Source organism: Bos mutus, chromosome 21, assembly GCF_027580195.1.
Source record: "Bos mutus isolate GX-2022 chromosome 21, NWIPB_WYAK_1.1, whole genome shotgun sequence".
Classification (NCBI taxonomy): domain Eukaryota; kingdom Metazoa; phylum Chordata; class Mammalia; order Artiodactyla; family Bovidae; genus Bos; species Bos mutus.
The window spans coordinates 57,380,157-57,401,290 of NC_091637.1; the positions used below are offsets into that span (position 1 = coordinate 57,380,157).

The following is a 21,134-nucleotide window of genomic DNA, read 5'->3' on the forward strand; positions in this document are numbered from 1 at the left end:
CCTCCCAAGGTCCCACCTCCAAATGCCACTACATTGGGAATTAAGACTCCAATATCAATTTTTGGAGGGGACACAAACATTCAGTCCGAAACAGTTCATTTTTCCATTTACTTCCATCTCCCCCAAGTACTTAGAATGATCTCTTTTGTCTTAGAATGAGCTCTTCAGTCGCTCAGTTATGTCTGACTCTTTGCAACCCCATGGACTGCAGTACACCAGGCTTCCCTGTCCATCACCAACTCCCAGAGCCTACTCAAACTCGTGTCCATTGAGTTGGTGATGCTATCTAACCATCTCATCCTCTGTCATCCCCTTCTCCTCCTGCCTTCAAGCTTTCCCAGTTTTAGAGTCTTTTCTAATGAGTTGGCTCTTTGCAGGTGGCCAAAGTATTGGAGCTTCAGCTTCAGCATCAGTCCTTCCAATGAATATTCAAGACTGATTTCCTTTAGGATGGACTGGTTTGTTCTCCTTGCCGTCCAAGGGACTCTGAAGAGTTTTCTCCAATACCACAATTCAAAAGTATCAATTCTTTGGCGCTCAGCCTTCTTTATGGTCCAACTTTCAGATCTGTACATGACTACTGGAAAAACCATAGCTTTGGCTATGTGGACCTTTGTCTACAAAGTAATGTCTCTGCTTTTTATATATAAAATATTTATAGGTATATTTTATATAACAAACGTAGAATGATCTTAGTTTTATATATACATATATATATAAAATAAATGAATTTATGAATTTATTGAATAAGTACTATATGTACTAGGTACTATGGGAGTAACAAAAATAGTATGTGAACAGATTCCTGCTCTTAAGAGGCTCCTAATTTAATTGATGTGACCAAATATAAACATGTAAGAGGTTAAGAAACTATAAAGGTACAGATATAATTCAAGATCACAACAAGAAATATGTCATATAGCTATATATGAACACACAAATGCCATAGGTAAGTGAGTTGTAATTTTGCAGGTGTTCATGGGATGCAAAGGACATTCTAGAAAGTCAGAGTGACTTTACAGATCAGTAGAATTTCAGCAGCAAACTCTTTAAGGATGATAGAGTGTCAAAAAGTGGAAAAGAATAGAAGGAATATTCTTTCTAGGCTGCTGGAACAGCTTAAATAAAGACCTGAAATGTCTTTGCATGGAACTATATTGCTTTACTAGCTACTATAACTTTTATAAAGCTATGTTTAAAGAGTGGCTGGAATAATTCAACATAGATTTGCAGAATAATTAGAACGCTATCAAGTAAGGGTGCATCTATTTCATGGAAGAAATATGTGGCTTCTGTAGCCCCAGGAAGTGGTTGTCATATCACTTCATGACATGCTAAGAACCTAGAGCTAGCCCTGGCGGGCACGTCCCGCCTCCCTGTGTGGTCTGCAGAGCCTCTGTAGAACATGTCTGCAGAATCTCTGTAGAATGGACAAGGAAATGAACATAGAGGCATTTTGAAGAGTTTGAAATATGATTGGAAGTTCAACAAAAGTAGAGAGCATTAAAGAAAAAACACCCAGAACTAAATCAAGGCTGCCTGGCAGAAAACCACTGCACTGAGTAGAAATGCTCTCTGCCACACAGATAAAGCAGAACACTCAAGAAGGGTGGCATTGAAATTTCCTCTTGGTGTTTAAGATCTGTATGAGGGCACCCCGAACTAACTTTATCCTCTGTGGATTCATTTCTCAGACTGTCTAAATAAATGTCATTTTTTGTTGTTGTGTGCCTTTGATATTGCAGTGGAAAAAGTGGCTGTAATTTGTAGATTTCTGGATATTCACTCAGTGACCAAAAACCACCTACTGAAATACTCCCTGGCACACGCCTTCTGCTGCTTCCTGACAGCTGTGGAGGACGTCAACCCAGCTGTGGCTACGAGGGCCGGTCTCCTGCTTGACACCATAAAGAGGCCAGCACTGCAGGTGATGTTCCTGCCCTGTGATGGGCATTGTCTGCTCCGCATATGGCACTCTGCTCTTCTGTACCAACTCACTGAGTCATTTGTCACATAACACACACAAAATGCTGCTGCTGCTGATAACACCAGAAATTTTTTTTTCTGCTCAGAGAAGGACTTTGAGAGATATTTACTCATTGGTGACAACTTTACTTCTCAATATAATATCAATACAACTTCATAATAACTACTTTATTCCATCCTTGTATAGCACATTATCCTTTCTTAAGTGATATCCTGCATTTTTCCCTTTGATTCTTATAAACCCCTGTGATAACTGAAAGATAAACTAGTCATTATCATGGCCATTGAATCCAGGGAATGAACCTGAGGTCACTGTCCTGGGTCATAACTGTAGACTTCTTGATTGTCATGAAGCTTTGCAACTTAACATTTCACATTTTGTGTGCTAACATTCTGTGCACTGTATATTTTTCCACATTCTGTAGTATTAAAAGTTTCAGTGCTGTATTCCTGCATGTCCCTCTCCAAATTCTCAAAGAACATGTGTCTAAGGAAGTCTTTACTAGTCTCAGCTTCCAGTTTCGACACTGGAAATTTTTTAATTGGGAACAACATCCTAGAACCACAACATGTTAACAGACCTCTTGTTTTCTTTGTTGATTCTTTCTTTTCAGTTTTTGTCCCCATGCTGCTATCATTTCTGCCAGATGCAGTATTGTATAATTTTTTGTATGTGGCAGACTTTTAAGCTAGGTTGGTTTATTTTCTACCATTCAACTGACTCCAGAGTGGGAAGAAGTGAAAAGTGAAAGTGTTAGTTGCTCAGTCATGTCTGACTTTTTGCAACCCCATGAACTGCAGATTGCTAGGCTCCTCTGTCCATGGGATTTTCCAGACAAGAATACTGGAGTGGGTTGCCATTTCCTTCCCCAGGAGTCTTCCTGGTCCAGGGATCGAACCCAGGTTCCTGCATTGCAGGGAGACTCTTTACCACCTGAACTGCCTGGGAAGCCCCAGGGTGGGAAGTTCTTGTCATTAAAGCTAGATGCTAAGAGAAATCAGATGAATGATAATATAGATCAGAGCAAAATAAGAGAAGGTAAATATGCTGCTGAAACAAAATGCCACAAATTAACATCTGAGAGACATGAAATGTGAGACCTGGAGAGAATTGTTTATCCTGTTTGGTACCTTTATTTTATACTTGAAGAAATGAAGTCTCAGAGAGATAATGTGGCTTTTCAAAGAACACAGAGTGAATTCAGGGGAGAACCAAGTTTAGACCCTCCAAAGTCCTGTTCTGCTGTTTTTCCACATTAGCATATTGTTATTATTAAAAGTAACAATAATGGGAAGAACCAAAATTTGTGAAACATATATTGTATTTCCAGGGCAATGTATTATAAGTGTTCCATCATGTATTACCTCATTTAATCCTCACAATAACCTCTTGTGTGTTCCAAATTTACAGATAGAGAAGTTGAGAGTTAGAAAGGTTAAGTAACTTTTTCAGAGTTACATGGCTAGTAAGTGGAAGTGCATCTTCTTTTTGGTAGGAAAAAAAGTGTGGGAGAGCAATTTCTCCTAATCATTGAATATTCCTTAAATTTTGACTTAGAAATTTGAGCTACATGTATATTATTGATTTTTCCTGATACATTGTATAATAACCACTTAATCCATATATCCTCAAACCAATTTTTTTTTAATGCCCATAGTGTCTACTAAGAGAATCATACTTCCAAAACTACATTTTAGAATACACATAGACAGTAGACGGTGAAAGTCGTTTATAGTATTGAGTATTCGGAGTAAGTGGTCATTATACAATGTATCAGAAAAATCAGTAATATACATGTAGCTCAGATTTCTGAGTCAAAATTCAAGAGATATTCAATGATTAGATGAACCTTCTCTCCCACATTTTCCCCCTACCAAAAACCCAATCCAAGAAGATTTCAACTGAATCATTCCCCGTTGTAAGTGTGTATTGAGGAGGCTGCCTTATTTCACTGTGCTTAGTGTATGTACATCTGACTTTTTTTTAACCTTTTCTCCAGGGTCTGTGTCTTTGTCTTGACTTCCAGTTTGATACTGTGGTTAAAGATCGACCCACAATATTGAGCAAGCTTTTACTCTTACATTTTCTCAAGCAAGATATTCCTGCTTTGAGTTGGGAGTTCTTTGTCAACAGATTTGAAACGCTTTCTTTGGAAGCTCAGCTACATTTGGATTGTAACAAAGAATTTCCTTTTCCTACAAGTAAGCAAAACAAAGAACTTGCTTTAAAAGTCAGTTCCTATTCCTGTGCTTGCTGGATAAGCTGGATTCTCTGCATGTAGTTTCATTTCCCATTATGGAAACTACCTTGACTTCATATACTCAGTTCATCAAATGTTTATCGAATATCTACTGTTGTAGTCTGCAGGTTAATTATTTTCTGGCACTTCAACATCAAAATTCTCATTTATTTGAGGACCAATGAGAACCATTTGTGACTCTGTGTTCCTTAAATATTATTCAATCATCTGTTTATGTTTGTGAACAACTTTGTGAGATTTATTTGTACTTTGTAAATTTACACTTCCTTGCTTAGTAATTAGTTACCTGCAGCTCTAAATAGATGGAGGAAAGACTTTGGTCACTCGACTATTTATCCAGTGATAAAATTAGATAGTTTAACCCTACAATTTAAACAGAAAAATGATAAGTGATAGTTGAAACAGGTAATAGTTACATTTTTTAAAATATAAATCTTATCATAGAGGGAGACAGATGAATGAGAAGTGTATCCATGGAAATGATTTTTAATATTGAAAATATATGCATATGGATTGTTTCAGAATAGTTGTATATAACTTAGCTAGTTAAGGAAAATGATCGCCTCTAATTCCTTTTGCAAAGCTATCACTGCTGTGAGGACCAATGTCGCTAACCTCAGTGATGCCGCGTTGTGGAAGATCAAGAGGGCTCGTTTTGCAAGGAACCGCCAGAAAAGCGTGCGTTCCCTCCGAGACAGCGTGAAAGGACCCGCGGAATCCAAGAGGGCGCTCTCCCTCCCCGAGACCCTAACCTCCAAAATCCGTTGAGTATCTTCTTCCATCCTCCCTTTAAATCTGTTTGATGTCTTTCTGAGGCTGACCTGTCTTGTTGAATGTTCAGAGAGTAATGTACTTAGCAAACTGAGCTCCTTCAGTTGCATTGACCTTCACGTTCCCTAGAGGGTCCCCCCAGGTGTATCGGTGCCCTGGATGGCTTTTCCCGGCTGCTGGTGAAGCAAAGCCCTGATCCAGCAGTGGGTTGTTTTGAGACTTAGAAGGCAGCAAATCCACTGATGCATGGCATGAAATGCAGAAGAAGCATTTGTTCCTGAGCCCTAGAATATGAAGGTTTCCACCACTAGTATTGTAACCTAAGAGCTTCCTGGATGAAACTCTGACAAGACCCAGGGCAACTAAGAGGGGAGAGTGGAAATTTGGAATGCATGACAAAGGCAGCCAGCAGACTCCCAGAAACCAATAACAATGGTGTTTTCAAAAAAAGAAAAAATCAGGCTGAGGAGAAGTTGAATTTCTGCCCTACTTCACTAGATAATTTATAAATAAAAATAAACATCATTGCCATCTAAAAAAAAAAAAGCCATATATTATTGTTTTCCAAAGGTCTTTCTTTATAGAGCAGTTTTAAAGAAGACAAAAAATTATCAAATAACTAGATGAACTGTAACGATTAGCAATGGCTCACGAATGACAAATAATTAAAAATCATAACTGTCATCATATTAGTGAATGAGTGCATTAAATGTAACATTTATGAAATGATTTAATTTTTAAATAACTGTCGTGAAGTTAATAGCACCATAAAACATATTTTTTTATCCTGTCAGAAGCTGAAATGTTTGCTTTTTCATTGGCATTTCTTAGAAGACAGCTTTATGTGACATAACCATTTTTAATCATAAATATGATTTTATTTTGTTTATTGCATTTTCTCTATTTTATGACAAGCTATGGAAATGTGGTATTTTGAACTTTGGAAGAGTCATTGAAAGCCCTTTAAGCAATCAATAACTCAGCTTTTCAGGGAGCAAAGATAATAAGAGATGGCCATTTAAGAATAACCTCTAGCAGTATCAGGACCAGGTGAAACTGCATCAGATCCTAGAAAACAGTACTTAAGTAAATTACAATTTCTATATGAATTTCCCAGCTCTTTTATTTAACTAATCAGTTTGGGACCTAAAGTTTATTTATTGATATTTCTTGTTCATTGATTCACATGACGATTTTTGAAGGATAAGAATTGAAGCCACATTGAAGGATGTTCTTTAGATTCAAAGAAAACCACAAAACTTTTAGGACTAAACCTCTTGTCTGTGATGTTAATTACAAATAAGAAAGCACAACTTGCTCCTGCTATCCAATGCAGTTAGCGCTGAGTATGTTTTCTAGGCTCAAGTTGTTTTTAATGCTTATTTAAATAGAGTTGTTGTTGATTTTTAAGCTGTGAGGTTGACCAGGCATGAGCAGTCTGCTCCAGCTCTCGGTGGGACACCCGAACAGACGCCAGGTGGGTACTTCTGACGTTGAAGGGCCGTGTGCAAGTGTCTATCACAGGTGGACAAGGTAAAAAATGAGGTGTCTCTAACTGGACCTGATTGATGTAATTATGATTGGAAAGCTCCAAGGGTTTCACCCCAGACACTCAAGTGTGTGAGTCCCTGACATGGCAATTCTTTCAATTTTCAAATTGGCAGATGACTTTTAATCCTGTTAACTTATGGTCCAGTAAGAAGCATCCTGTTACCCAAGGGGTGTGCACTTTTTCCCCCGAGAGCCAATATGAATAGAATGATGCATAGCACTTATATTTGTATGTGTTTTTACACATAGAAATATTACTTTCATATATATCTGCTCTAGGAAAAACATTTCATTTACATTTTAAAAGGTTATACATTTAAGCCACCATCATTCACTCATCCCCTTAGCCATTTCTGATTCTTTGCAACTCTCACATGCATTTCTATCTCTCAGAGAAAGGAGGATTTCCATTCTTTAGAGGATCATATTCAGCTTGGTAGAGGGTAACTAACTATCTTTTGATATTTTGATAGATAGTTTATCATAAAGTATCTTTAGGGTTGAAGGGATGCTGGCAAAGCTACTACAGACCGAATGTTATCTACACACTTAATTCTGTGCTTGTTGGGAAAATTGTGGAGATTCTGAGTACCTGCCTGTTTGTCCAAAACAAACCTGGTTAACTGCCACCTATGTATCATGCTATACAATGTCTGGTTTTTCATCTAAGAATAGTTTTAAAATAAACTTTTCAGAATGGTACCGATACTCTCAGAAGGAAAATTTCAAGTAAGAAGACATTCAAGAATGTGTTCTAAAGGGACTTCCCTGGTGATCTAGTGGTTAAGAAACCACCTGCCAGTGCAGGGGACATGGGTTTGATCTCTGGTCTGGAGAGATCCCACATGTGGCGGGGTAGCTCACCCTGTGTGCCGCAACTCCTGAAGCCCGTGCATTCTAGAGCCGGGGCTAACGCAGCACGAGGAGCCACCACGGCGAGAAGCCTGCCCGTCACAGTGAAGAGTAGCTCCCGCTCACTGCAACTAGAGAAAGCCCTTGCCTAGCAATGAAGACCCATTGCAGCCAGAAAATAAATAAATAAATTTATTTAAAAAATAATCTGCTAGAAAGAGAACCAGTGAGGGGTGGGAGAGGAGGAGAAGAGAGAGAGCCCCTAATATTAGGAATGCAAATGGCAGATGTTCGTCAAAGTGTATTTTCTCTTGTAAAACTCATGAGATAAAAGGGACAGCAGACATGTCTCAGAGTCCCTCTACTTTGTTTTTTTGTTTTGTTTTGGGCTGTGGTGGGTCTTCATTGCAGTGCATGGGCTGTTCGTTGTGGAGCACGGGCTTTAGAGCGCACAGGCTCTTTAGCTGAGGTGCTCCGGCTCAATTGCCCCACATCATGTGGAATCTTTCTTCCCTGACCATGGATGGAACCTTCATCCCCTGCATTGGAAGGCAAATTCTTAATCACTGGATCACCAGGAAGTCCCCCTCTCTCTACTTTGTTTTAGCATCACTCAGGCCTCAACTGTTCGGAGGTTTTTGTTTTTTTTATTTAAAGAATAAAAATAAGAATTTCTGACCCTGTGTGTCATTAAAAATATGAAAATCACTCCTTTCCTCTTCAGTTAACTCTTTTTGAGATTGGTTCTTATGGAATTTCATAAATTATCTTTATCTCACCATATCTTTTCATCTTAAGGCTTAGTTGAAAAGCTAGTCTTTATTATTACCCATTTAAACAATCCTATCTGGAGAAGGAAATGGCAACCCACTCCAGTGTTCTTGCCTAGAGAATCCCGTGGACAGAGGAGCCTGGGGGCTGCTGTCCATAGGGTCGCACAGAGTCGGACATGACTAAAGTGACTTAGCATGCATGCATGCAAACAATCCTATCATAGGAGTCCTCTCACATGTCTTTGGAAAAGCATATACATATGTATCTTGAAGTTAAGCTTTTAGGTGTCTAATTGTCCCACCAAAAGTGATCAGATGGAAAAAGGGCAGATGACAGCATTGTTTAAATTAAATAAAAAGCTGAGGCTTCTAGAGAGGTAATTATATGACACCACCATAAGCAAAACTTGCTTAGATTTGGAAACAGATGGCTCAGCTTTTAAGGCAATTTGAAACTAGTTTTTCATTTTTGCATTATTATTTACTGAACACTGAGTGTTTTACCCTGGAAGCAAAAACACGCCAGGATAATCATAAGATTGTACAGGGTGGTTTAAGATAGTAATTAAATAGAAACCAAAGACCTTGCTGTTTAAGGAAGATACTTTTGTTTGGAATAAGTAATGAGCGCCTCTGTGCAAGACCTCTTATTGATTAGGCCCGAAATAAGGCAGATGTCCTTTAATTATGCAGCAAGACTTAATTTTAGTTGATATTTAGGTCGAAACTTTTGGCACTGGATATACAGTTTATGACTCTCTAATCTTAGCCTTTATATATTGCCCAGAGCAAATTTTTCAACAGAAACATGCTTGTAAAGAGGGGAAACTCTGCAAGGCTACCAAAGAGTTGTGTTATTCTGTTGACTTTTTTTATGAGTTAATAATTTTATTTTATTTTTAATTGGAGGATAATTGCTTTACAAATTTGTATTGTTTTTTGCTGTACAGTAACATGAGTCAGTCATAAGTATATATATATTTATCTCAAAGACCTCTGTGCATATAAGTAAAATTCATAGACTGTCATAGCTGAAACATTAGAGATATGTTAACATTCTCATTTTCCAGAAGAGGAAACTGAGGCTTCCAGAAAGGAACAGGTTTCACAAACTTGTTGATGACAGATCTGGATCTCAAGCCCGCATGTCTTGATCTGTCTTGCAAGACACGTATGGTAGTGCTAGCAGGAAGGAGCTCAGCACCTTCATTTAATCCTAACTGATGAAATACACAATTTCACCTGCTAATCCGAAGTTGGTGTAATTATAAATTATATATAAGCTGTTTTTTCACTGATGCTTTGAGAATTGGGAATTCTTTGTTTTTGGTGATTCAGAACACCTTTTGAATAGTAATTGAATATAATGCAGCAGTTACATAATTGGACAATACTGAAATGGTATCAACCCCATGGGAAACTTAATCATATCTTGTTCCCATCCCCTGGAATGAGTAATTAAATAATAGTAGGTATATAATGTTAATAATAAAAACAGCAAGAATGTTTATATATGTAGCGTACCTCTTTATAAAGAGTGTTTTTAATGCAAATTATCTAATTTCAATTTCACAACAATTCTGCATATGCATAAAGTATTTTTTCCACTTTATATACAGACAGGAAAACTGAGGGCATGAAGGGCTAAGTAATTCTGCTTGCCTAATTTGCTCAAGGTCACATGTAACTAATTAGTTAGAGACTTGAGTCCAGGAGACTTGATCTGCTTTTCTTTCCACTAAAGCTACCTCTCAATGAGTTCGTCTACGGGTATTCCTGTCTTAGGGGACGCGAGGACACCAGTCTTGTCAGGGAGCTGACCTGGGCATTCAAGCCCGCTACAGTGTGATGTAAGCCCATGGGTGTCCAGACCAAAGGATCTTCCTGAATAAGAGTCACAAATCGGTCTGAAGAGCCAATCTAATCCCTAAAGGGACATGGATACTTGCAATTCTACTCCAACCTAAAGAGAAATCTTAAGCTCTCTTGGTCTGAATTTATATCAACAAGAGAATGTACTTAATACTGGGAATAATAAGTAAAGCTCTCGTGCATTCCTGCCTCCCTCTTAGTGTTCAGCCTAGAATTCCAATGAACTTCTCTTGAGGCTCTTTCTTTTTTTTCTAGAGGTGGCTAACAGTTCATGTTTTCACTAACTTGCAAAATTGGAATCTTCTCGACCCAGGGATCAAACCCGGGTCTCTTGCATTAGAATTTAATTGTTTATATAGGAATTCCCTTGTCTGAAATGATAGTTTTGGAAATGAGAGTTTCTATTGAACAAAGCATTACTGGGCACTTGCTGTACTAGGAGGAATGTAGAGATACATCAGAAATTTTTATACTGTCCACTTGCTTATAGTCAAGTAAGAGAGATGAAGTGTGACCATAAGTGAGCTCTCATCTCCAGAGAAAGTGATTGTACTACAGGTTCATTCATGTCAACTGCGGTGGGAGGAGAGCTGGACGTAACAGGGAAGGTCTCGTGGGCAGGTGACTTCTCAGTCAGGCTGAGACAGGTGGGTAGGAGGTAAATCATAGTGATAGATGTGGGAGAGAGGCAGGGATGGGAAGCATATGCGGCTTTGCAGTCAGCATCTGGCCCCATCTTTCCAGCCCTTCTGTGGCTTTGTGCATACACAACAGAACTGCTGTGAATGAAGCCTCAAGTCGAATGAATGAGCTAGGGAGATCAGTGAGGTAGTGTCGTTAGAACTGCCAACACGGTGCAGACTCATTTATAGCGCTCGCTCGTTGGTTTCTCTGGACCGAATGCAGAATAAGCTCGTGGAAGCCTCCTTCCACCACCTAATTGCCATTTGTTGGTTTGTCACTTGCTGGAGGGGTCAGTGAGTTGACCTCCACAGAGGAATGTTCTCTATTTCCTTACCTACTTCTTTGCTCTTTGGGGACTTCATCCATTTTTCTCCCGTGTAGAAAAGATCTGAAATATTTACTTAAATTCAGGGCACTTAAACATTTACAAGTAATGAACATCTACTATGTGTCAATCACTGCCCCCTATTCTGTGAGAGGCGTAAAATTTGGATAAGACATATTACTTACCTTTGAGGAGTCTTTATTCTTCCCTCCTTTCTTGTTTTTAGAGATTTATAGAATTTAGGGGTCACAGTTGCTGAGAGGAGGGTGGGCATATTAATAAGAATGGCTCCTGGGGGCCACATTCATGGGATAACGTTGGGGGTGGGGGTGGAGGGCCACCTTGCAAGGTGAATAGAGCACCATGAGAGAGGGCACCAAGGTGCCAGAGGCTGGCTCCATTCTGAGGTCCAGAAGCAGCCCAGTGTTTATGTAAGGATGCCGAGCTTCTGGGATGGAGCAGCAGGAGATGTCTGGAAAAGCAGATCCTGATCCTGCCTGGTTTCAGATCTTCTAAGTAAATAAAATTGTATTCTACTGTGGCATTTCAATCAGTTGCGCCTCTCTGTGGACAGATTGTGATGGACCCAGTCCATGTTAAAGTTAGGCTAGGAATCATTCTGCCTCTACGGCAGTAAAGATGTTTACATTTTTCTTTGCAAAAAGGAGAAAATCAAATCTCTTAACATGTTCAATGTCTATAGTTAAAACAGATTTAAGAACTTCATAGACTAGAATTCAAAAGTAAACATGTTCATCGTCACACTTTGGAGAAAATATTATAGGCTTTTAGTTTTAAAATGGAAATTTTATATCCTTTATAGATAACTAAACCAGTAATTTTATCTTTATCAATAAAGAAAGTTTCAGCTTTCCTAACCTCATTTTTCTTAGGGGTTTGATTAAGGTAACTTTTCTTAATGAAGAGTGGTGGCAATCACATTCTTACAGTCCTTTAAAAGAAAGACAGTATGCAAAGTGCAGACTTTCGAAGCCCTCACTTGGAGGAGTGAGTTATTGGAACTAAAAGAGATTTTTTTTCACTTTATGAGAAAGGTTCCATTAACCAGTTCTTTTGTCAATACAGTTAATGGTTTGTTAAAGATCACTCACTGCTCAGGGAAAGCAAAAAGCCACAACCTTAAAGCTGAGCACTGCAGATCAATGAAGATCAATCTAAAATGAAGATAGGGCCTTTGTGAAATGATACTTAGTCACTGGGAAAATATGGTTTGATTTGAAACGCTAAGGTGACACACTTTGAAAATGATTATCTACTTGCAGTGGGGCGAAGAGATTTGAAATATTTAAAGTTGAAGTCTGATGGTTTATTTTCTATACTCAAGGTGATAGAAGGAAATGGGGAGCCCATGTCCTAGCTGAGCCTTGTCTGGAGCTCCCTTTCTTCTGTTTGAATTCCCTGGACTCTCAGGGCTAGACAGCAAAGGTGCATCTCCTTCTTGAATGCTCCTCAGTTCTGTTTTTAACTTTGGGGCTTTGGAGTCTAGCCAGTCTGGACTTGGAGGTGGCCGAGCAGAACTGAGTGATATCATACTCTCCTAAACCTTGCCCCCCAGAGCTACGATGAATTGAGGAATGAACTTATAGCATCATAACAGCCATCACCTGCTGCTACAATGGCATTGAACCCTGCAGGGCGCCTAGAGTCTCACACTTGTCAGGTTTTGGCCCAAACTTGCCCAAAGCAATAACCTCCTTCTAGTTATAAAGTAATAATACTCTGAAGAAAAAGAAAATCAAGATTGAATATTTTTCAATGCTGAAAAGATAGTTCTCTAAACTTTTAAAATGAGAATTTGGTCTGATCTTCTATTTCAAACATTTAATTATAATATACATCAGTGCTTTATATTCATGACCTTTCATGAAATAGGATGTTCCACGTGAATTGATTTTTTTTTTTCTGGTGGCTCATGCCTGCCTAATGAATAATGATATTAACAACTGACTATTCCTGCATGTGAAACAGCATCATAAACAAATCTTTAGGTTTTATTTGAATAATTTTTTGATAAAAAAGTCTCTAAAGTACACTGCACATATTTATTCCTTCATGAACAGACTATGAGACAGAAAATGTTGTTAATGTTCAAGGGTTATAGTGAAGTTTGTTAGGTGATTTCCCCTATATTAGACGTTCTTAGACTTGGCTGATTCTGTGACCTTTTCACTCACTGCCAAGATCCCATCTTAGGGCATCACTTTTGAGCAGATCAACATTCTGATCATCTGGGGAAGACTAGACAACCAAGCACATAAACTGTAGTATGTGCAGTTTCAAACTAGTAAATTTGGAATTTGACAGAGAAAGTGTTTAGGCTCCAGACAACTAATTTCTGTGGTCCCCAGAAAACATTCCTTCTATCTTGTTTCTCTTGGTTGGTCCTGGAAGACAGATTTTTGACAGATCAGTTGAGGAATTAAAGAATATGACTGACTATCTAGCTGTTTGTTGTATCCTGCATGCTGTAATTTAAATGGATAAAATCAGTTTGCTGTATAATGATTTGTAACCAAAGCTTGTCATCATTTAGAATGTTTTCTCTCAGAATGAGAGATGAGAATGATGTGTGCTCGTCTAACCCACCAGGCAAAAGCTTTGTTTCCAATTCAGAAATTCTCATGTCAAAGGAAGGAGAAGGATGCAGAGAGTATTTTGAATAAGGCCCCAAATATAAATATAGGAAAGCAGATCTCATTTTTCCTTCCCTCAAAGTCCTAAACTAAAGGGCAGAAAACAAGGGGAGACAGGGTATAATTTCTGACTTTAAGAAATAACTGAGAAAGTCCATGTCAGGGACCTGTTCAGACGTGATTATTTGTTAGGTTAAAAGTAAGTTAGGGGCTGAGGTATTTTTTCTTTGCATGTGAATTTCAGCTCACCTTCATGTGGCGTGTTTCTGTTTTTAAAAGTTCATGCTTCTTTCTTTCTGTCTGTGCCCTCCCACCCCTTGTGTGCTTCTCATTACATACAGCAGGAATTATCATTTGCTATTTCTAATTTTGAATGTATAATTCAAAGAGTACACACTGCTGTTATCTCAGAATTTGGAGAAGGAAACTTTTTTTTTTTGCCTCAGCTGATTTTTGAACATAACTGAATGGAGATAATAATTTAAACAAGGTAACCCAATGGATGTTTTAGTTGCTCAGCAGATTTAATGAATATTATTTTGTGGTTATTCTTACCTATTTATTTTACAAAGCTGGAAGGAAAATGTCTCTTTATTAAGGTAAAACTTTGCCAAGGTATTTAAAAGTTCTCTAAATGTAAATTGCGTGTAGGTATTTGTCTTGCTGTCAGAAGATAACTTTGCTTTCTACTGCCATGTTTTTATTTGCATTCCCTTATTCTTCCCAGGTAGCACTGGTGATAAAGAACCTGCCTGCCAAAGCAGGAGATATTAAGAGACCCAGGTTCGATCCCCGGGTGGGGAAGATCCCCACGAGGAGGGCATGGCAACCCACTCCAGCATTCTTGCCTGGAGAATCCCATGGACAGAGGAGCCTGGTGGGCTACAGTCCATGGGATCGCACAGAGTCCAACACGACTGAAGCGACTTAGCACACATGCATTCTTCCCAAATTGGTTGTTGATACAACAACATAACTTCCATCCTGGGAGCAGTGCTTTGCTTAGTAGGCCATATTATGTCTGAGTTTGTCTAGAACAGACCTTTAAATATTTAGAGGCAGCAGACAAAGTGGTGCTTGATCGATAAGTGAAATTTGACTGTAAACTTACTTGTGGGGGAGCCACCCACTGATGGCCTTTCTTGTACCGACAGGACAACAGTCCCCTGAGAATGACAACACCATCAAGGACCTGCTCCCCGAAGACGCTGGAATCGACCACCAGACAGTGCACCAGCTGATCACAGTGCTCATGAAGTTCATGGCCAAGGACGAGAGCAGCGCCGAGTCGGACATCAGCAGCGCCAAGGCCTTCAACACGGTCAAGCGGCACCTCTACGTCTTACTCGGCTACGACCAGCAGGAAGGCTGCTTCATGATCGCGCCTCAGAAAATGCGCCTGTCAACTTGCTTTAATGCATTTATTGCAGGGATTGCCCAGGTAAGTGGAAGCTTTCACGAGTCATGCCGTTAGGCTTTTAGTCCAAACGCGTCATTAAATTCCATTTAGCCAACACTGGTTGAGCGTAAAGCTTTGCGCAAGTTACTTTACTGTGTCAGTCATTCAGTTGTGTCTGACTCTTTTGTGACCTGTGGGCTGCAGCCCAGCCAGGCTCCTCTGTCTATAGTAGCCATTTACTTCTCCAGGGGAATCTTCCCAACCCAGGGATTGAACCTGTGTCTCCTGCATTGCAGATGGATTCTTTACCTTCTGAGCCACCAGGGAAGCCAGGGGTGTATAGAAGACATCAGCAGCCTGATAACATAAAGGGAGTTGGGGATTTACGGGGGTGGGGAGGGGAGTATACATAAAACCTAGCACTTAAGAATTAAAAAAAAAAATTATTTATTTATTCTTGGCTGCATTGCTGTACGCAGGACCTCTCAAAAAAAATTATTTATTTATTCTTGGCTGCATTGCTGTACGCAGGACCTCTCTAGTTGTGGTGAGCCAGGCTGCTGTTTGTTGCAGTGCACGGCTTTCTCATGTTGGTGGCCTCTCTTGTTGCGGGCACAGGCTTGAGTGTAGGCTCAGTAGTTGTGGCACACAGGCTTAGCCACTCCATGACACGTGAGATCATCCTGGGCCAGGGATCGAACCTGTGTCCCCTGAATTGGCAGACAGAGTCTTAACCACTAGACCACCAGGGAAGTCCAAAACTTAGCATTTCAGTCATTTTTCAACTGTAGTATTCAGTTGCAGTAAGTATATTCACATTCTTATGTAACCATCACCACTTTCATCTCTAAAACTTTTTCATCATCCTAAACTGAAACTCTATTAAATAGTAAAGGAGTGTGGAATTTTTGTTTGTAGGTTTTTTTTTTCCAATCCTTTCCTTTTTTTGGTTTCAAGTGGAGACTTGAGTTAATCATTCAATTTACTTCATATCATATTATCATCATTGGCATTTTTCATGTTTCTTTGCTACTCCTAACTGCTGTGTTATATACCATGATGTATATTTCTCATGAGTTAACTATCCATTCCCTCAGTAATGGACACTCATATTGCTCCCGACTCCTCACCCTTTCACACAGATCAGCAGTAACCATTCTGTACAGTCAAGTGTTAGTTGCTCAGTTGTGTCCAACTCTGCAACCCCATGGACTGTAGCCCACCAGGCTCCTCTGTCCATGGAATTCTCCAGGCAAGAATACTGGAGTGGGTAGCCATTCCCTTCCCGACCCAGGGATCGAACTGGGGTCTCCTGCATTGCAGGCAGATTCTTTACTGTCTGAGCCATCAGGGAAACCCCAACCATTCTGTACATGCAGCCTTATTCAACAATGTGAGAATTCTTTTGGGATATGGATCCAGGAGCAGAATTAATAGACCATCGATGTACATGGACTTCCCGGGGTGGCTCAGAAGGTAAAGAATCTGTCTGCAATGCAGGAGACCCAGGCTCAATGCCTGGGCATCCCTCAGATGCTCTGGAGAAGGGAATGGCTACCCATTCCAGTAGTGTTTCCTGGAGAATCCCATGGACAGAGGAATCTGGAGGGCTCTAGTCCATGGGTCACAAAGAGTCAGACATGACTGAGTGCCTTTCACACTTTAGGTGTATATATATGCCTAATTTGACCAGTGCTACAAATCTAAATTTCCAAAATGGCTGCCCTAATCTGCAAAGAGTGTAGAACTTGGGGCTAGAGAGAAATGGATATGAATTTCAGCTCTGCCACTGTTATTAAAACTGTTACGGCCTTAAGCATCCTTGCTTCTTTGCTCATTGTAATAGATTTTTGGGGAAAGACTAGAGACAACATACTGAAAATCACCTTCATCAGTGCCTGTCGCATGGAAAGAACTCATGATCATAGCTGTTACCATTTAGCTCAAACAGATCGTTGATATAGTGAACACGGAGAAGCAATGTGGGAGCAATTTGCATGTCTCCTGCTGGTGCTGATAACTAGATGAATCATCACTAATACTCACCTGTCTGTGATAGAGACAGAAGATGCCACTTCAGATAGCAAACTTCACTACCCTTCCTCCCTCACTTCTCTCTTTCTATGTTCACATTATGTATATTTATTTTCAAACTATAAGCAAAAAAATTAAAATGTAAATCTCCAGGAAACCCATCACAAAATCAGTTACTGACATTTTGGTATATGTTGATGGCTCTAGGTTTACATACATTCCTATATACACGCATACATACATAGGTATGTACATGTATGGTTAGCTTTCAGTTTACCATCTGTGTGATAAGTAGGATAAAAATCTAGGCTGCCCTCCCCTAGCACATTCTGTAACTCATGTTTCAAGGTCATTAGTAGTGGCAGTGTTAGTCACTAAGTCATGTCTGACTCTTTGTGACCCCATGGACTGTAGCCTGTTGGGTTCCTTGTCCATGAAATTCTCCAGGTAAGAATACTAGAGAGGCTAGCCATTCCCTTCTCCAAGGGAACTTCCCAATCCAAGGATTGAGCCCAGGTCTCCTGCTTCGCAGGCAGATTCTTTACCATGTGAGCTACAGAGAAGCTCTAATAAAAGCTGTGTGCTTTTTCCTGCTTCTGAATACATGTTGCTGTATTGCTCTTGTCCTCAACTATGTGTATATGTGCACATATTTTTTATAATAATGGGATCATTTATACATACTGATATATATATATATATATGTGCCTGAATGTGTGCATGTATATGCATATATATGTATATACATACTTATGTCTGGGCTTCCCTGGTGGCTCAGTTGGTAAAGAATCTCCTGCAATGCAGGAGACCTGGGTTTGATCCCTGGGTCAAAAAGATCCCCTGGAGAAGGAAATTGCAACCCACTCCAGTATACTTGCCTGGGAAGTTCCATGTCTCTTTTAAGCCTAAAATTTGTTATGAAGCTCATATCATGTAAATAAATTTGTACGGTATTCCATTTAATGTCTATAGAGTATTCTGTTGTTATATAAACAATCTTTTGTTTTACTAATTCCATATTGTTGAATATGGAGGTCATTTGCAATTTGGAGTGGCTATAATGCTGGGTATCTTTATGCATACATCTGGAAATGCCTGTCTGATTTATTTCCTTAGGATATGTTTAATTGCTATTTAAAGGCTATGTGCTTTTTCCTGCTTCTGAATACATGTTGCTAAACTGCTCTCCTGAAAAATTTGAGAAATACTCTAGCCAGTGGTGTCTGAGAATGCCTGTTTCCTCACATAATTACCAACTCTACATGCTTTCATTGATTCTAGGTAATAGTTTAATATGACTTCCCAGGTGGCCTAGTGGTAAAGAATCCACCTGTGCGCTGGGTTGGGAAGATCCCCTGCAGGAGAGCACGGCAACCTGCTCCAGTATTCTTGCCTGGAAAATCCCATGGATGGAGGAGCCTGACTGGCTACAGTTCATGGACTCTCAAAGAGTTGGACACGACTGAAGCGACTTAGCATGCACACAACATAGGACATTTTCAAAGAGGAAGTTTATTTTCAGCATATAATTAAGTAGATAAATAATTAGACAATTAAGTAGATAAAATGAAGTTACAAGTTTTTAAATTTCTTGTGAGGTTGGACTTTTGTCCCTTTATGGGTACTGGCCATTATTAATAATATTTTGTGAGATACATGGTAAATATTTTGCTCATGTTTTGATGGTTCAGTTTTCCTTTTGGCTTATAAATGTTCTTTGTAGTTGTCTTTTCTTCAGTTGTTACCTTTCTTTCCTGTTTCAGGTCATGGACTATAACATTAATTTGGGAAAACACCTTCTTCCCTTGGTGGTTCAGGTGCTCAAATACTGCTCTTGTCCTCAACTCCGGCATTATTTCCAACAGCCACCTCGTTGTTCCCTCTGGTCTCTAAAGCCTCACATCCGGCAGATGTGGCTGAAGGCCTTGCTTGTCATTCTTTACAAGGTGAGTTGCTGTAGTCAATCTTTTTTTGGGTGGAACAATTCTTTTAGAGAGAACATTTAAGAGATCTAAGCTCAAAATTTTGTAAGATAGTAATTTGACCTTCAGTAATTTGACCTTTGGAAGATTCACGATATACAATTAGTATTCAGAAGTGAAGAACTTTTGGAAGGAAAATAGAAATGTAGACCATGCCAGTATATACTCTAAAACGTTTAAAGCCAAATACGATGAACATGGATCCATAATCTCTGTCTATGCTCAGAACCTCATATTTTATCTATGTATTAAGTACTACATCAGAAAACAAGAAAACTATTTAAAATTGTACTCCTACATTATGTTTATGCCAGCTCATTTTCTTAAAATAAATTAAAACTTACAAACTGGCATGCATTGCCATCCATAATTTGGTGGAAGAGGGTGGGGATACAATCCCTTGTTCAAATAAGACCATGGTAAGAATTGACGTTTCTGCTTACCCAGAAGAGACTGAGAAAAATAGCTAGCAAGATCAAGTGGAAAAACTTACCCTTGAAAATAACTGTTTATATTTTTCTCCCTCCATTTCATTGAGCAGTATCCATACCGAGACTGTGATATCAGCAAGGTCCTTCTGCATCTGATTCACATAACAGTCAATACACTCAATGCACAGTATCATAGCTGCAAGCCCCATGCCACGGCAGGACCTCTGTACAGTGACAACAGTAACATAAGCAGATACAGCGAAAAGGAAAAAGGTACTTTACATATCTCAATCCTATCCCAAACTCAGCTTGCATACGTAATACATTTCTGGACAATGTTTTCCTTAGACCGTAGAGGAGCACCCCAGGTACTATTCTGGAGTTAAAAAAAAAAATGACCTACTGCTTCATTAATTCTCCACATTTCCCATGAATGTTGTTGCTTTCCTTTTTAAAATGAGCACTCAAGAGAAATAATCGATATGCTTCTAAATCTCCTTTCATGAGAAATCATGTTTTGCAAAAAAAAAAAAAAAAAAATTGTCTGCTGTCTGGTTAAGGAGACTTTGTAAGCCTTTTCCTTCATGTTGGAAACATCTTGCTTTGGGCTGTGGAATGATTCTTGGTTGGTACTCAGTGGTGCCATGATCCTGTCCAACTCTGGTTTGCTTCTGACCTTGAGATGAGATTTGAATGGAGTCTAAATGTGTTGAAGTGGTCTTTCTTAGCCTCCTTATTCAATAAGAATTAAAGGCAAATGAAATCAAATATTTTGCATAGGTTTAAATTATTTCTAGTATCAATACTTTTTTGTATTGATAGCTTTTCTACAAAGGAGGCAGCAGAATGAAACTTTAGCTAGAGTAAACTTCCAGCCTGGATATTTTCAGGTGAGAACTGCAGAGCCAAGATGTGTGTTTTTTGTGTCTGTTTCAGGGTGACTAGACTCATGAACGATGACATCATCTCATCCAGTCCTGCGAGAAAGCCAAGTGCCCCATGACTCTTAGTAGTGTTCATAGATTCCTTTTTGGTAGAACTGCTCTGCAGATGTCTGAATAGGATGGATTGGAGCCAGTGTTCTATTGTTCATTTATTACCAAAAAGTTCAAGACTCTAGGTTGGCCAGAGATGGGACTGAGAGAAAGTTCTTTAAGTTCTGATACCATTCAGATCCTTCCTGAAGAATATCTTGTCTACCATCTTAGGTCCTAGTTTCTGGGAAATTGGACAGACTCAGTTAAACTATAAATGTCATCAGTGTGGGCTCAGTACCTGGACCAATCCCAGATGAACATTTCTGGGTGAGAGGAGCCATGCTGAAGTCTTCCTGTCACTCTCATTCAATTCATTTTGAGAATTATCATTGATACAAAGTTATGTAAGGGAAGTTGCATAACTCTTGCTCCAAAAAAGCTGTATTTTTCAAAGGAGAGTATTTTAAAAAACGAAATAAATAAAACAGAATGTTGTATTGACAGGCTTCCTCATCATTGCAGAAGTTCACTGGGAGTTTTGTATCCATTTTGATCATTAACGCTTTTTTTTTTTTTCATTTG

General features: G+C 39.3%; 1 protein-coding gene across 3 annotated transcripts in view; it reads left to right on the forward strand.

Annotated features, from left to right (window-relative positions):
• UNC79 (unc-79 homolog, NALCN channel complex subunit) overlaps window positions 1-21,134 on the forward strand; it is a 211,751-nt gene that overhangs the window by 104,342 nt on the left and 86,275 nt on the right. For 2 of the 3 annotated variants that reach the window (XM_070358463.1, XM_070358462.1), the window contains exons 21-26: window positions 1,746-1,927; window positions 3,987-4,188; window positions 4,831-5,010; window positions 14,884-15,170; window positions 18,926-19,108; window positions 19,686-19,848. In XM_070358463.1, the coding sequence (XP_070214564.1) occupies window positions 1,746-1,927; window positions 3,987-4,188; window positions 4,831-5,010; window positions 14,884-15,170; window positions 18,926-19,108; window positions 19,686-19,848 (1,197 nt within the window). Of the gene's footprint in view, window positions 1-1,745; window positions 1,928-3,986; window positions 4,189-4,830; window positions 5,011-6,429; window positions 6,496-14,883; window positions 15,171-18,925; window positions 19,109-19,685; window positions 19,849-21,134 lie in introns of all 3 variants that reach the window. The other variant, XM_070358461.1, reaches the window with a different exon arrangement.